At 40.2% G+C, this 16,236-nt stretch overlaps 1 protein-coding gene across 1 annotated transcript in view; it reads left to right on the forward strand.

The window, feature by feature from the left end:
• Positions 1–94: 94 nt before the first annotated feature.
• Positions 95–16,236, forward strand: part of FAXC (failed axon connections homolog (Drosophila)) — an 89,912-nt gene continuing 73,770 nt past the window's right edge. The window contains exons 1-2 of the mRNA XM_006865846.1: positions 95–360; positions 8,290–8,425. Coding sequence (XP_006865908.1) covers positions 95–360; positions 8,290–8,425 — 402 coding nt within the window. The remainder of the gene's footprint in view (positions 361–8,289; positions 8,426–16,236) is intronic.

Consider the following 16,236-nt stretch of genomic DNA (forward strand, 5'->3'; position numbering starts at 1 on the left):
CGGCGAGCAACTGAGCCCGCGCCCGGCCGCGCCGGCCCCTTCCCATGCGGGCGGCGCGGGCCCTGGGAGGGGCGCCCGCAGCCAGCCGCGCAGCATGCACTGGGGGGTTGGCTTTGCCTCGTCCAGGCCGTGCGTGGTGGATCTGAACTGGAACCAGAGCGTCTCCTTCTTCGGCTGGTGGGCCGGGTCCGAGGAACCCTTCTCCTTTTATGGGGACATCATCGCTTTCCCTTTGCAGGATTACGGTGGGATCATGGCAGGGCTGGGCTCCGATCCCTGGTGGAAGAAAACCCTTTACTTGACCGGGGGAGCTTTGCTGGCCGCAGCTGCGTATCTGCTCCACGAACTCCTGGTCATTAGGTGAGCCGGAGAGAGGGCACCGAGAGGGTCTCCTGGCCAGTGCGGGGCTGGTGCGAGGGGGACTTGTGTCAGCACCTCAGTCACGTCGCCTAAATGCCCAAACGCCTTGTCCTTACCTTTTCCCAAAGGTAGTCAGTCTGTGGTCATCTGGGCGCGAAGGGCAGTTTAGAGTTTAGAATTAAACTGGTACTGGGAGGGAAAAACATTTGTCTCCCAAACATTAGGTGCTAAAAGCAAAAATACTCTGGGTTACTAGCCATTATCAGCTAAACAGTCTGTTATGAAATGTCTTTAGTAAATTTCTAAGTGCAGTGTTTTTTCTACAATAGAATTGATCGCTGTACACTTAGTTCCACTTTTATGAAATGCCTTACTTGTTTTTATATTAATGTTGGAATACCTATAAACAACCACCACCACTACCTCATCTTTTACTTAAAGGTTAGTTTTCCACCATCCCTTGCCAAATGTCAACACCATCAAAAGATTGAAATAGCAAAAGCCCCAGTGAGCTCTGGGTCCCTGTTAAGGATGCATGCATGGCCAAGTGTGTGGTGTGCAGTTCTGATGCATTGCTAACTAACCTGGCTCTCTGGTGTTATAGCATTTAAAACTAATCATCTTCAGGTTTGAATATCATTGTTGTGTGAGCAGTGGGAGATTCGAGGACAGGACTAGCACATGGGCGTGTTTGACATAACTGAAGTCACCCAGTGCCATAAACACATCTACTGCCGCAGAATGTTTACAGGATTGACTAGGAAATACCAGAAAATGGAGGCCCCAGCTGTGGTACATCCAGTTCAGCAGAGATCTTTGTTTGAGTAGCGCAATACCATAGGGTATTGGGAATGCTGTTTAGCTAATTGATACGTTAATTTCGGATTAAATTTCCATGCCTTAGGGCTCTCAGTCAATGAAAGATACCAGAAGCCTAGCAGTTTTCAATAGCTCAGAATGCCCCTCTTGGCCAGTGTTTTCTAAAGATCAAGAACTGTGTCCACACTGCTCTTTCCAGTGGGGAACTTGAGCACAATAGGCTGGAAACAAAGGGATAGGCGCCCTTTAACAGGCCCACGGGATTCCAGGAGGGCATGTCTTAGGTACTGTGAGTATTTCCAATCTCAGTGGGTCTCTTTTAGGTCTGGGGAAATGTATTGGCTTTTACATTGTTGTTTATTAGTTGTCTATAATTAGGTCGTTTTATTTTAAGCATAGTACACTTACTAGGATGCTTTGAGTCTAGTTGCACCAAATAAATATTTACACATTGAATGATCTCTCTAGATTGTTTTATATGTATGCTCGTTTTAGAACTTTGTTCAAGTTAGGTTTCAAGCCACTTGAAGGACTAGAGTGCCTGTGCAGTAATTTAAACGGGAACCCAGTTGTTTCTCAATTATATCCTGCTCAGAGTTTTTTGAGGATCCTAAGCCTCACCAGTTTTACACTTTGTGGAGGGAGTGAAGGCATGGTTTTACAGGTTGGTTGGTTATGTGCTGTGGAGTCGGTTCCGACTCATAGTGACTCTGTACGGGTTTCTGAGGCTGTAGATCTTTTTTTTTTTTTTTTTTTTTGAGGCTGTCGATCATTACGGGAGCAGAAAGCCTCATCTTTCTCCCACAGAATCGCTGGTAGTTTCAAACTGCTGACCTTAACCCGATTCGTAACTATGCTACCAGAGCTCCTTTTACAGGACTGAGTCTAAAACATGGCTTATATGACCTTGCAGAATTAGAGGGGAGTGCAGAGCTCACCCTAGGAGCAGGCCACACCCTGGGAGGTGTGTTTGTGAACAGATAGTAGAGAACGCTCTGCTTACTGGTACCACCTTCCCATTTAGGACACTTTTAAGTCTCAGCATGAAACACTTTTTGGATTAAGGGGTTTTCTGCCCTTGGTTCATTCACTTTTGTTTTTGAAAATGTTTGTTACATTGAATTGGAAACCCCTGATATAATGCAAATAATAAAAATGGCTACCCATTTTTGAGCACTTAATACGTCAAGTGGCACTATGTTTATAAGTGCTTTCCATGTGCTATGGCAGTTATTTCTCATAATTGTGCTTTGAGACATGATCCCCGTTTTATAGATAAGGAAATTGAGGTTGAGGAAGGTTAGGCAGTATGCCCAACATCATACTGGAGGTGAGCAGTAGAATTCAGAGTCAGATCTGAGAGTGTGGGTCTGTGGAGCCTCCACTTTTTGACCATTTTCTACTAGGAAGTATCAGTTCTGAAATAAGTTTTGGTGAGGGAAGAGGAAGAGAAACAGAGAGACTTTGCTTAGGGGAAATGGTAGAGGCAGGATGGGCGCTGAGTTTCTGACAGACTCTGGGAATGCTGGGGCAGGAGTGAAGTGGGCACTGAAGAGAACTGAGGCTTGGGGTTACATGGTAGAGCCACCGTTGAAGATGAAATGGAAGCTTCAGTTGTCTGGTAGTGTAGGCAAAAACCAAGCAAATGAAAAATCTGAAATATATGGGATGGAAAATAGACCTTGAAATGGCTCTACCATCTGAATTCCCTGCTAATTTTTCTACCACTATACTTGCTTTTTCTGCTTTATAGACTTAACCATAATCTATGTGTCTACACAGTAGAAAGTAAAGTTGAGAATTATTTATGAAGTTTAATGAGTGTAATCAATGCAGGTACTTTTGGGTTTATACATGGTTTTCCCGTTACAATATTTTTAAATGAGTACATATTGTCCCAGGCTTCTACTTTCTATGTTCTGAATGGCGCTATCTGTGGAGCTCTGAAATGTGATCAGGCATTTGTAAATTGAATGACTAAGTTATGATTTCAGTACCAGTAGCTCATTTGCTCTTTTGGCATTTGGGTTCAGCCTGTCCTAGAAAAAAGAATTAGGAAATCAAAGCAGTCCATGGGGTCATTATTGGGCCTCTATACAACAGCTTATCAGCCATATGCAAAGACATACTCATCTGTGAGATCCTTAGCCAAGAGATGAGGCGCTAGTCTTGGTGCTCTTAAGGAATTCTCATCTCAGTTTCATTATAAGGCCACTTTATCAATGATAGTTGTACAGGAAACAACTCACCCTGGTCTCTGATCCTTAGCTAGAGATTCCTAATGACATGGAGGGAGCGCTCTGGAGCCAGCTTGTCTGGATTCAAATTCAGCTTCTGCCTTTATCCAACTATGTGACCATGGATACCATAGTAAGCCTCTTGGTTAACCTCAGTTCCCTTATCTGTAAAATGGTGATAATAATACTAACTTTCCTGATGAAGTTGATTAATGAGTTAACACATGGGGAATGCTTAGAACAGAGATTGACATATAGTGAGTATTCAATTAAAGTTGGCTAACATTATGTATTAAAACTTTAATCGGAAAGTCCTCTGAGGCTTGAATGGTCAGAGTCAATTGCTAATAAAGTTAGTTGCCCATTTTGGTGTAATTTAAGTGCTTAAGAGTTTGAGACCTGGAGTTACTACAGACTTAATCTTGAATTGGTGGTATTCCTTGGGCAAGTTATTTCACCTTTTGGGTTTCTGTTTCCTCATCTATCCTAAAATGTAAAACCCACTGCCATCGAGTTGATTCTGACTCATAGTGACCCTACATAGGATTTCTGAGGCTGTAAGTGGTTAGGAATCGGGCTGCAAACCTTAAGGTCAGCAGTTCGAAACTACTGGCTGTTCCACAGGAGAAAGATGAGGCTCTCTGCTCCCGTAAAGATTTACAGCCTTGGAAACACTGTACAAGGCTGCTGTGAGTCGGAACTGACTCCACGACACATAACTACCACCACCACCAAGTCTTCACAAGAGCAGAAAGCCACCTTTTTCTCCCACAGAGTGGTTGGTGGATTTGAACTGTTGAAACTTGTGGTTAGCAGCCCAATGCATAAACTACTATGCCACTAGGGCTCCAAAATAAGTATTGTTGTTGTTAAGTGCTATTGGGTCGACTCCAACTCACAGCAACCCTGTATAAGATTTCCAATTAGTAACTGGTGGGTTTGAACCACCGGCTTTGTGGTTAGCAATCCAGTGTTTATCCTACAACACCATACCAGGACTCCAATATAAGTATTGTCATTATGGTTAATTGCTGTGGAGTCAGTTCTGGACTCATAGTGACCCTGTAGAGAGTGTCCAAGGAGCACCTGGTGAATTTGAACTGCTGACCTTGGGGTTAGCAGTCCAGTGATGTCCTATAGCGCCACACCAGGGCACCTATACAAGTATGGTGGTAAGTAGTGGGGGTTGTGTGCCACCGAGTCAGTTCCGACTCATAGCAACTGTGTATAGGGTTTCTGAGCCTGTAAACCTTTACGGGAGCAGAAAGTCTTATCTTTCTCCTGGGGAATGACTGGTAAATTGAAAGTACTGACCTTTCAATTAGCAGCCCAGCAGCTTGTAATCCACTACACTACCAGGGCTACTTTTAATGTAAGTATAGTATTGTGGTTGTTGTTAAGTGTCTTTGAGTCATTTCTTATTCATAGCGACCCTCTATAGGGTTTCCGAGAAGTGGCTGGTGAGTTTGAACTGCCAACCTTGAGGTTCAAACCGACCTTGCGATCCAGTGCATTATCTCACAATGCCACACCAGTACTCCAAGTATGGTGTAGTATAATATAAATTTAAACTGTAACAATGCTCATTCAATAGTGTTATTGTGAGAATTATATGTTAATATGTATAGGGTAAAAGTCATTGGTTTATTCTTGACACATAGCTAGCATCCATTTTTATTGTTGTTAAGTGCTGTCAACTCGGTTCAGACACATAGTGACCCTGTATAGGGTTTCAAAGAAGCAGCTGGTGGGCTTGAACCGCCAACCTTACAGTTCAAACCGACTTTGCAGTCCAGCATATTAACCAATAGCGCTACACCAGCACTCCTTACATGACGTAAATTAACCATTAGAATTAGATCATTGTAGCCAATGGAGTAGGGGCTTTTATGCTTATTTTTTCCTCCTTTCAATTCTTCCATTTTTTTCTTGGAAAATTTATATGAAAATGGCCCTTTGTAAGTTGAATTATCTGGCTGGACAAAATCAGTTAGTTAATTGTCAAATCACTTAGAACATAGTTCTAAGCAGGTTGGTGATTTGCTAATGTCTGACCACCCAAACTTTATCATTGGAATAAAATCCTTTATTTTATAGGATTTACATAATAAATACCTTTATTTTATGAGTATTGCTAGAAAGCAGCAAATATTTAAAAGTTTGACTTAAGAGGATCAATAACTTGAAATCATTTTTAGTGCTTCCGGTTGAAAAGGTATTCAGGTGGTAAACTTCTCCAAAAGAATTTCATTTGCTAAACAAAGACACTTCAGGAAATGAGTATCTGTGTGATGATTACAGAAAGAACTTGCCCTTGACTGGGTGGAAGTTGGCGTGGGATTAAACTGGGAACGGTGATCAGGAACCAGAGGCTCAGGAAGGTCAAGGGGAAGAGTGAACTTTATTGGACCAGGAAATGTTTCAGTGGAGTTAAAGATGAGTAAGGCTGTGCAAAATGATGAGATGTTATAGCTAAGGGTGCATAACTCTACATTTCTTTGGACGAGGATAAACCCTGCCACTTTTATATAATGATAACTCAGTCAATAGCCACAGTTATTACTCTAATGCTTACAATTATTGATGTACAATTGATACTCTCCTTACTTCCCAGATAAGGAAGGAGAGGTAGTTCAGGATAACATGGCCAGTGAACAACAGAGCTTGAACTTGACACCAGGTGTCCAGATTTGGAAATCCAGCTCTCACTCTACTATATGTTGAAAAATGGTACCCAAGGAGTCCTCCCCACACTCAAAAGTAGCCAAAGGAAAAGATGGCTGTGTGTCTGAGATAAAAAATATGGAAAAGGCAGAGGTACTAAGATAGACGCTGTGTGTTGAAAGGGGGAACACGATGAAGGCTGAGACATGAGAGCAGAGAGGCCATAAGTCACCACATGTGAAAGGCCAGATGTGCACATAAGTTTGGAAGAATCTGGAACAATCCAGAATGTTCAGTATTGGGTTTCCTGTAGAAAACCCTGATCATGGCAAGCACATCTTCATTATTATTCTTGGGTCCTCTGAGTACCTAGACTATGGCACAGTCATGTGGTCAAGAAGGAAGGCCCTGATACCTGGCTTAGTCAGGTTTGCCATTTACTAGCAATGTGAATCCTCTGTGCCTCTGTTTCTTCATCTAAAAGACGTGAAAAACAACAGTTTCTACTTCATAAAGTCACTGTGAGGATTAAATGAGACAATACCTACCAAACACCTGCCACACGGTAAGCACAGATTATTATTTTTATCCATCCAACTTGTCTTTGTCAGGGAACATAACCAACTGGAGAAAAGGCAGACCTGTACTAGAAAATATTCTGGCCTGTAGGCTACAGATAACAGATGAACCTGAAATGCAGGTATTTTTTTTGAGTTCTCGTGGTCATGAGACTCTCAGAGTTTTTAGGGTTTTTTTGTATGTGCATGTTAATAGTTAATTTTTTGTTGTTGCTGAGACCATCTACCATTTCAACAATTTATGCAGGTACAATTTAGTGATAATAATTACCTTATTCAATTTGAGAAACCATTCTCACACTCCTTTTCTGAATTGTTTCTCCCTTATTGATATAAACTCACTACTCCCTAAATTTCCTGTATAGCAAGTTGCTGTTGTTAATTTGATCCCACATAGGACCTTGAAAGCTCATGCCAACTGTCTAAGGTGCAGCTATTGGTCTCTCCATGTGCAGAAGAAAAGAGAGTGATAAGAATTAAGAGGCTTAGAATCAATTAGTCCAGTGGACTAATGGAACAGGTGAATATCAGTCTCCATGACTCTCAGACCAGAAGAACTAGATGGTGCCTGGTTACCACTACCAAGTGTTTTGAAAGGGATCACACTAGAGGGTCCTGGAGAGAGTGGGAGAAAATGTGGAACAAAACTCAGAATTATTTTTTTTAAAAAAAGATCAGGTTTACTGGTCAGAAGGCGACTGGAAAACTATGGCCCTTCTGGTCTGGAAAAGAATCCACTCTTATGGCCCAAGCAGTAGATAGGTCATAGGGGCAACAAGATTAGTAAGGTATGCTCAACTTGGAATAGTCAATTACTCAAAATCAAATGGGTAACATTTTCCTAAGGACAAAATTGAGAAGGGATGGGAAGATGGGTGGAATGCAAATAGAGACCACAGGGAGGAAGCAGGATAACTGTTGCCTGGAGGGGGTTGCAATCATTGAGATGAAACAAAGTGTATGATATGTTGGATGTAAAACTGACGACTTTATCTGTAAACCTTTACTCAATTCACAATAAAAAGGTTAAAAGAAATTTAATCCCACATTGTTGTTGTTAAGTGCCGTTGAGTCGGTTCCTACCCATAGCGACCCTGTACATTAATCCCACATAGATAGATCTAAAAGAACACAGTGCCAAGGCAGATGCTTGTTACCATTAAGCTAAATTATTATTTGTTTTTAAGATTTTAGGGGATATTTTTAGCTTAACTTTGAAAGATTTTTGAGGGCAATAGTTTTAGAGGCTCATCTAGCCTCTATAGCTCCAGAAAATCTGGGTTCTGTGAGAATTTGAAATTCTGTTCTGCATTTTCTCCCTTTTAATCAGGATTCTTTTATAGAATCTTTGATCAAAATGTTCACTAATGGTAGCCAGACACCAACCAGTTCTGGTCTCATAGCAAAGGATGCAGTTGTTAACTGAGCCAATTAGCCACACATTCCATTTCCTCATCTTACTCCTGATCCAGGTGAATGGGGCTCCTTTGTGTTTTGAATAAGCTTGCATTCTATGTATTTCTGGGTGAAGTGAGCCCAGTGACAGTGGCCCAGCAGGGTCTTTTCAGGAACTAAGGCTATTGAATGTATAACACATGGATTGTTCTTTATTTCTGTTTTGGTTTTGACAGGAAACAGCAAGAGATTGACTCCAAAGATGCTATTATTTTGCATCAGTTTGCAAGACCTAACAATGGTGTCCCCAGTTTATCTCCTTTCTGTTTGAAAATGGAAACTTATTTAAGGATGGCTGATTTACCCTATCAGGTACATATGTGCAAATTGTTTTATTCACATGACAGCAGTATCAGAATAGGGAGCATTACTTCTCACACTGTGAAACTAACATGCTCTTGGTGTCAGGATGAAAATTTAGTCTTTAGTAAGACAGAAATACTTAATCCAGGGTCTGTTTTACAAAAGACAATTTACAAAAGATTTTAGAAGGCTTCAGGTCCGTGCTACTTCCCCCTGACTTATGCTTTGGTTAATAGTTAGGATAGGCCTGTTGTTGTTGCTGTTCATTGCTGTCGAGTTGAAGCAGACTTGTGGTGACCACATGTGTGTGCAGGTAGGACTGCTCCATAGGCTTGGCAAGGCTGTGGCTTTTGGAAGCACCTTTGGTTACTTTGGAGGCACTTTTGGGTGGGCTCGAAATTCCATTCTTTTGTTATTAGTTGAGCACTTTGTATCATCCATGACCTCCTGGATCAGCCTATTGTTAGGTGCCATTGAACTGGTTCTGATTTCGAGGGACTTCAGGTACAATGGAACGAAACACTTCTTGATCCTGAGTTAGCCTCACAATTGTTGCTATGTGGATAGACCTGCTGTTGTGATTGTTAGGTGCCGTTGAGTTGATTTCCACCCAGAGGAATCCTCTGCATAATAGTATGAAATCCGACCTGGTCCTGCATCGTCCTCACAATTGTTAGGTTTGAGCCCACTGCTGCTGTCACTGTGTCAGTCTATCTCCTTGGGGGTCGTCCTCTTTTTCGCTGACCCTCCTATTTACCAAACACAATGTTTTTCTTTAGGAACTGGTCCTTTTTGATAACATGTCCAAAGTATGAGTGACAAAGTCTCACCATCCTGACTTCTAAAGAGTATTCTGGCAGTGCTTCTTGCAACATTTGGGCTTCTTTTGGCAGTCCATGGTACTTTCAATATTTTTCTCCAGCACCGTCATTCAATGCATTGGTCTTTCACAGTCTTCCTTATTCATTTTCCAACTTTCACATGGGGATGAGATGATTGGAAATAACATGGCATATGTTAGGCCTCAAACTGACATATTTGCTCTTGAATACTTTAAAGAGGTCTTTTGCAGCAGATTTAGCTGGTGTAATACTTCTTTTCTTGACTGCTGGTTCCATGAGTGTTGATTGTGGATCAAGCAAAATGAAGTATTTGACAACTTCAATCTTTTCTGCATTTATCATGATATTTATTTATTGGTCCAGTTGTGAGGATTTTTGTTTTGTTTACATTAAGGTACAATCCATACTGAAGGCTGTAGTCTTTGATCTTCATCATTAAGTATTTTAAATCCTCTTTGCTTTCAGTAAGCAAGGTTGTAAGGAGTCTTCTGCCAATCCTGCTGCCATGTTCTTCATATAATTCAGCTTCTCAGTGTACAGATTGAATAAGTATGGTGAAAGGATACAACCTTTCCTGATTTTTAAACCATTCAGTGTCCCCTTTTTCTGTTTTAAAAATTGCCTCTTGTCTATGTATAAGTTTCTCATGAGCACAATTAAATAAATGGAATATCCATTCTTCTCAATGTTATTCATAGTTTGTCATGATCTACACAGTTGGAAGCCTTTGCATAGTCAATAAAGCACAGATAAACATCTTTCTGGTATTCTCTGCTTTCAGCTATGATCCATCTTTTGTCAGCAATGATATCCCTAGTTTCATGTCCTTTTCAGGTTCAAGTTTTAATCCAACTTGAATTTCTGGCAGTTCTCTGTTGATGTACTGCGGCAACCATTTTTGGATTATCTTCAGCAAAATTTTACTTGCATATGATATTAATGATCTTGTTAATTGATTTCCACATTCCATTGGGTAAGCTCTCTGGAGTGGGCACAAATATAGATTTCTTCCAATTTGTTGGCCAGGTAGTTGTCTTCTAATTACTTGGCAGCGACGTGTGATTGCTTAAAGTACTGCATCACTTTGTTGAAATATTTCAATTTGTCTTCTGTCAATTCATGGAGGCTTGTTTTTCGCCAACGCCTTCAGTATAGCCTGGATTTCTTCCTTCAGTACCATTCTGTGTTACCTCTTGAAATGGTTGAACATTGACCATTTCTTTTTGGTACAGTGACTGCATTCCTTTCATCTTCTTTTCATGCTTTCTGCATCATTCAGTATTTTGCCCATAGAATCCTTCAGTATTGCAAATTGAGGCTGGATTTTTTTCCTCAGTCCTTTCAGCTTGAGAAATACTGAGTGTGTTCTGTTCTTCCCTTTTGGTTTTCTTTACACATTTCCATATAATACTTGACTATATTCTTGAGCTGCCCTTTGAAATTTTTTGTTTGGCTCTTTTTACCTCCTCATTTCTTCCATTTCCTTTAGTTTCTCTATGCTGGAGAGCAAGTTTCAGAGTCTTTTCTGACATCCATTTTGGCCTTTTCTTTCTTTCTTGTCTTCTTAATTTTTTGCTTGTCTTCTTAATTTTTTGCTTACTTTCTTATGATGATGTTTTTGGTCTTGGATTATTAGTGTCTAATGCATCAAATCTGTTCTTGAGATGGTCTCTAAATTCAGGTGGGATATAGTCAAGGTCATATTTTGGTTCTTGTGGACTTGTTTTAATTTTCTGCAGCTTCAGCTTGAACTTACAAATGAGCAATTAATGATCTGTCTATTCCACAGTCTGCCCCTGGCCTTGTTTTGGCTGGTGATATTGAACTTTTCCACCATCTTTTTCTACAGGTGTAATCAATTTGATTCCTGCATACTCCATCTGGTGAGGTCCATTGAGTAGTCACCATTTATGTTGTTGAAGAAAGGTATTTGCAATGAAGAAGTCACTGGTCTTGCAAAATTCTATTATATGGCCTCCAGCATCATGTCCATCACCAAGGCCATATTTTCCAACTACTGATCCTTCTTTGTTTTCCACCTTCACATTCCAATTATCAGTAATTGTTAATGCATCTTGATTGCATGTTTGATGAATTTCAGATTGAAGAAGTTTATAGAATTCTTCAATTTCATCATCACTGGCATAGTTGTTGGTATGGAAATTTGAATAATAGTGGTATTAACTGGTCTTCCATCTAGGTACATGGAAATTTATTATCTTGACATGTTTTCATTGACAATGAATGTCACGCCATTCCTTTTTAATTTATCATTCCTGGCATAGTAAACCATATGATTGTCTAAATCAGAATTGTCAGTACAGTCAATTTCAGATCAACTAATTCATTTGATTGCCATCACATTATGACAAACAGGTAGCCTGTCTATTGGGTGGTTATTACTGAAAGTGCTGTGTTTTTATTTATTGACAGCATTATATTTTGTCTGATGAATCTTAGGGCAGAGATCCCAGCAGGCCATTGGATAGATATATGTAGGTTTTTGAGAGCTTTTCTACTGTGCTTCTAGTTCTGTTTGAACACTTGGGAAACACTTGCTCAGTTCAGCATTGAAGAGTGAACAGGAGAATGTAGTTAAAGGTATATATTTCTTTCTGAATAATGCTTTATCTGTTTCTCACAGATTTGATATGTTGTGTTTTCATTGTCATTCAGTTCTATGTATTTTTAAAAAATGTCCCTGTGTTTTCCTTTTTAAAAACCAGAGTTCTCACCAGACGGAATTTTTCAAGTCCTTGATTTTGTTACTAATTTTGAATATTAGGGTTGAAAAGTTAGTCTCTGTTGTTATTGATCTCTTGGAATTTATTGAGGCTTTTGTGTCATTAATTTTTATGAAAAGTGGAAAATAATTTCATATTCTTTGTTTGGGTATGGAGTTCTCTATACATCTACTTGATTGAGTATGTTTAATGGATCATTTATGCTTTCTATACCTCTGCTTATATTTTGTCTGCTCTTCTAGAAGTTTCTGAAAATGTTAAAAATGTATTTATTCTCTATCTCCTATCATTTTCTCAAGGAGCTCTGGTAGCGAAGTGGTTATGAATCAGGCTGCGAACCTTAAGGTCAGCAGTTCGAAACTACCAGCCACTTCGCGGGAGAAAGATGAGGCTTTCTACTCCCATAAAGATTTACAGCCTCGGAAACCCTGTACAGAGTCTCTATGGGTCGGAACCAACTCGACGGCACTTAACAACAACAACAACAAATCATTTTCTCAGTTTTTGCTTTATATGAATGTTTATATTGATATAATTGCAAGGTCCATTTAAACTGCAATGTCAGTGGTTCAAATCCACCAGCTGTTCCTCGGGAACTCTAGACAGGGTCTCAGTGAGTTGGAATCGACTCGACAGCACTAAACAAAACCAACAAAAGTTGTTGTTAAGTGCTGTCAAGTAGGTTCCGACTCATAGCGACCCTGTATAGGGTTTCAGAGGGAGTGGCTGGTAAGTTTGAACCACCAACCCTGTGATTCAAACGACTTCATGGTCCAGTGGTTTACCTGCAGCACCACAAATAGGAATAATATGGAAGATTATATCTTTTACTCTTGTTTCATTTTCTAGTATGTAGCTTTCCTCTTTGTCCCTTAGGAATTTTTTTTGATCCTTGAATTTTGTATTATCAGATATTAAGACTGCTTCTCTACCTTTCTTTTGGTTCATATTTGCTTGAGATATCTGTCTCCTCTCTTTTATTTAAAGCTGTTCTGTATTTTGTTTGATGTTTGTCTCTTGTAGGAAATGCATTAGTTCTCTCCATTTCAGAGTCCTTTACTTGGTGAGTTTAATCCATTTATACTTGTAATTATTGTTTTATTATGATGTAATTCTAACATTTGTTTCATATTTTATAGGCAACCCATGCCTGATAATATCTTTATTATACCCTCAGACTTGATCATTGAAGTTTCAGGTGCTTTTCCTTCAGTGTTTTAAATGTTACTTGACTTGTCTTTTTGCATCAGTGTTGGAATAGGAAAATCTGATGTCAGTCAGATTCTTTTATTTTTTTCCCCCACTGGAATCTTCTAGAATTGTTCTTAATCTTATTATTCTCAAATTTCACTGTAAAGTGCATTGTTATGGGTCTTTATGTATTTCTAGGTCTTTTAGAAACTTTAAATGTGAGGCCTTCCATCTGTTTTTATTTCTGGGAATGATTAATTCATATATTTCTTCTTGCTTGTTTGTTTCCCCTTCTTCGTCTCTGTTTCTTATTAGCTTCAGATTTGCACTTCTGCTTTGACTTTATGTCTCTTTGAATTCTGTTCCTAATTCTTTTCTCCTTTTCTGAAGAATTCCTCTCTCTGAACTTCCGTTGTACTGCTCCTTCTTATGCCTTTATTTTTTAAAAAATATTTTCTTTGTAATATTTCTACTTGGCTTATATTATTAATCTTTTTCTTTATCTCTTTGAGGCTATTTACTTTGCGAATTTAATTTTGTTTGTTTGTTCCAATCATTCTGCTTCATGCTATTTTTATTCAGTGTGTTGTACTTCTCTTATAGTATACTATAAGTAGTGTTGTACTTCTAGGTGCTTACTTAGTCTGGTCTGAGAGCTTCCATTAACAGTGACATCAGCCTCTCTGCTTGGAAATTTGGGCAAGGGGCTGAAGTAGAGGCACCCATATGTGTCCCTCTGAGAGAGTTTAAAGAAAGAAAGTGAGCGAGTCCCCGACATCCCCAAACTACTGTGGTCACTCCAGTTTGCTGTCGCTCCTCCAAGTAGCTCCTTTCCTCAGAGTGCATCTTTAGGGTCTTACAAAGAACAACGTTGGGAGGAGGTCGTCGTTCTATATTATAATAGACAAGCTAAGGGATGGGAGGGGGAGAACTTCTTACCTGCCAGTCTTCTTCTCCTTTTTTTTATTAAAAAAAAATTATTTCTCATCATATAATTCTACTACTCAAATACTTTCATTGGCTGCTCACTGCCAACCAGAGCATTATTTGTTGTTAGATGTCATCGATTTGGTTCCGACTCATAGTGATACTATGCACAACAGAACAAAACCCTGCCCAGTTCTTGGCCATCCTCACAATTGCTACATTTGAGCCCGTTGCTGCCGCCACTGTGTCAGTCCATCTCGTTGGAGGTGCTTCCTCTTTTTCACTGAGCCTCTACTTTACCAAGCATGATGTCCTTCACCAGGGAATGGTCCTTCCTGACAACATGTCCCAAGTATGACAGACGAAGTCTCCCTGTCCTGCTTTTAGCCAGTCTTTGGACATACTAACTCTGATACTACTCCTCTGATGTCTGACTTCCCATGTATGGTCTGTGCTTTCTGACCCATTTTCCATCTGGGGAGGAATCTGACAGATTACATCCTCTCAGGTGTGCTGAGTGCTAGAAAGGAGGCCTGGACTGCTAGCCCTTGGTTGGTACTTTAAACCCACCAGCCACTCTGCCCAGTGAAAGGTGAGGCTGTCTGTTCTCATAAAGATTTACAGCCTTGGAAACCTACACAGGGCCACTAGGAGTCAGAATTGACTCAATGGCAGTGGGCTTTTGCTTTGGTTTTGTTTTTGTATTATATAGGTCCTCTGGGAATATGGTGGCATGGCACCAAATCCAGAATTTTGGAATGAGGGATCAGGGAGAACCTGGGGTGTATGAAGAAAATAATGGAATTCTTTTGTCTAGGGACTGGAGTGCAAGGGTGAGTGGAGAGAGAGGATCAGGTTTATTATGTAGGTCGTAGTAAGCCAGCACTGGAGGAGAAAATTATAAATAGCACTGAAAACAGACAAGGCTTGAATGATCTGAATGCTTGGATTAGATTTAGAAGATCATTGTTCAGCCTCATGTTGGCAGTCAGCACTTGAAACAGTTTTACTGAGGCTTAAATTGAAGGATGAGATTGCTACCTAGCTTCTACCTGTCTCTCTGTTCCATCGTCACTTTTGACCAGATTGCCTTTTTAACCATGACAACTTTGGGGCTACTAGGAGCCAAACCTTGAATTTCGTGTTCTGTAGTGATGTTTGTACCCCACAGTCTTGCTGAAGTCTTCTTGCTGTTTGCAGCCTGCATTGTTCTGCCCTTTTCTTTCTTTCCTTCAAGCCATAAAGTAGGGAGCTGTCTTTACTAGCTGCCTAACTACCTCTGGTCACATTTCAAAGCAGCTGCCTTTGGTAAGTGTAATTGGAGCAGCAGAGCACCCTCCTAGCTGAAGGCCTAAAGCTATTACTGTGGAGTCCTTGGATGGGGCAAACATGGACACACTTGATGCTAACTGAGAAGTTAGAGTTTCATATCTATCCAGAGGCATTTGGGAAGAAAGGCCTGACAGACTGCTTCCAGAAAGCCAGCTGTTGAAAACCCTGTGGGCACACAGGATCGCCATGCAGCGGAGCTGAGTCAGTGTCAGTTGGCTGACTTGAGAAAGGCAGAGCTTGCTTATCCACTTCCAAAATCATTAGTTCTTATTAGTACATTAAAAAAAAAAAAAGGAATAATCCAAGGGTGTTTTTTCTTCTGTGAGTTCTCTATGAAAAACACATGGAGAGATTGTTCAAGAAGTTGCTGAGATCTGAAGTAAATGGAACTGGTTTGGTGCTTCAGAAAGGGGAACTGTGTCTGACTGGGGTGCCCTGAGTACCCTTTACTGAGGGGGGTGGATTGTGTTGATAGAGGTGGTGCCTGGAAGGTGCCGGAATTGGGACGCAGACAGCACCACCCTTTATCCCTTCTTTGTCCTGTACCTTTTACAAAAAGACTAAAATACCTTGTTCCTAAGATCATGCTCTTATAATTGAAGCTTTAGTTTTTAACCTAAGTGAGACTGGAATGAATATTTGATGACCATTAGTAGGAACTCACAAGGCTTTTTTAAAAAGCCCAGTGTATTGGACACAGTTATTTAAAAAAAAAAAAAAAATCAGGAAAATTATACTGATAGCTCATTAAAAAGAAACAAACTTTTTTTTTTTTTTTTTTTTT

Source organism: Chrysochloris asiatica, unplaced genomic scaffold (genome assembly GCF_000296735.1).
Source record: "Chrysochloris asiatica unplaced genomic scaffold, ChrAsi1.0 scaffold00084, whole genome shotgun sequence".
Lineage (NCBI taxonomy): Eukaryota > Metazoa > Chordata > Mammalia > Afrosoricida > Chrysochloridae > Chrysochloris > Chrysochloris asiatica.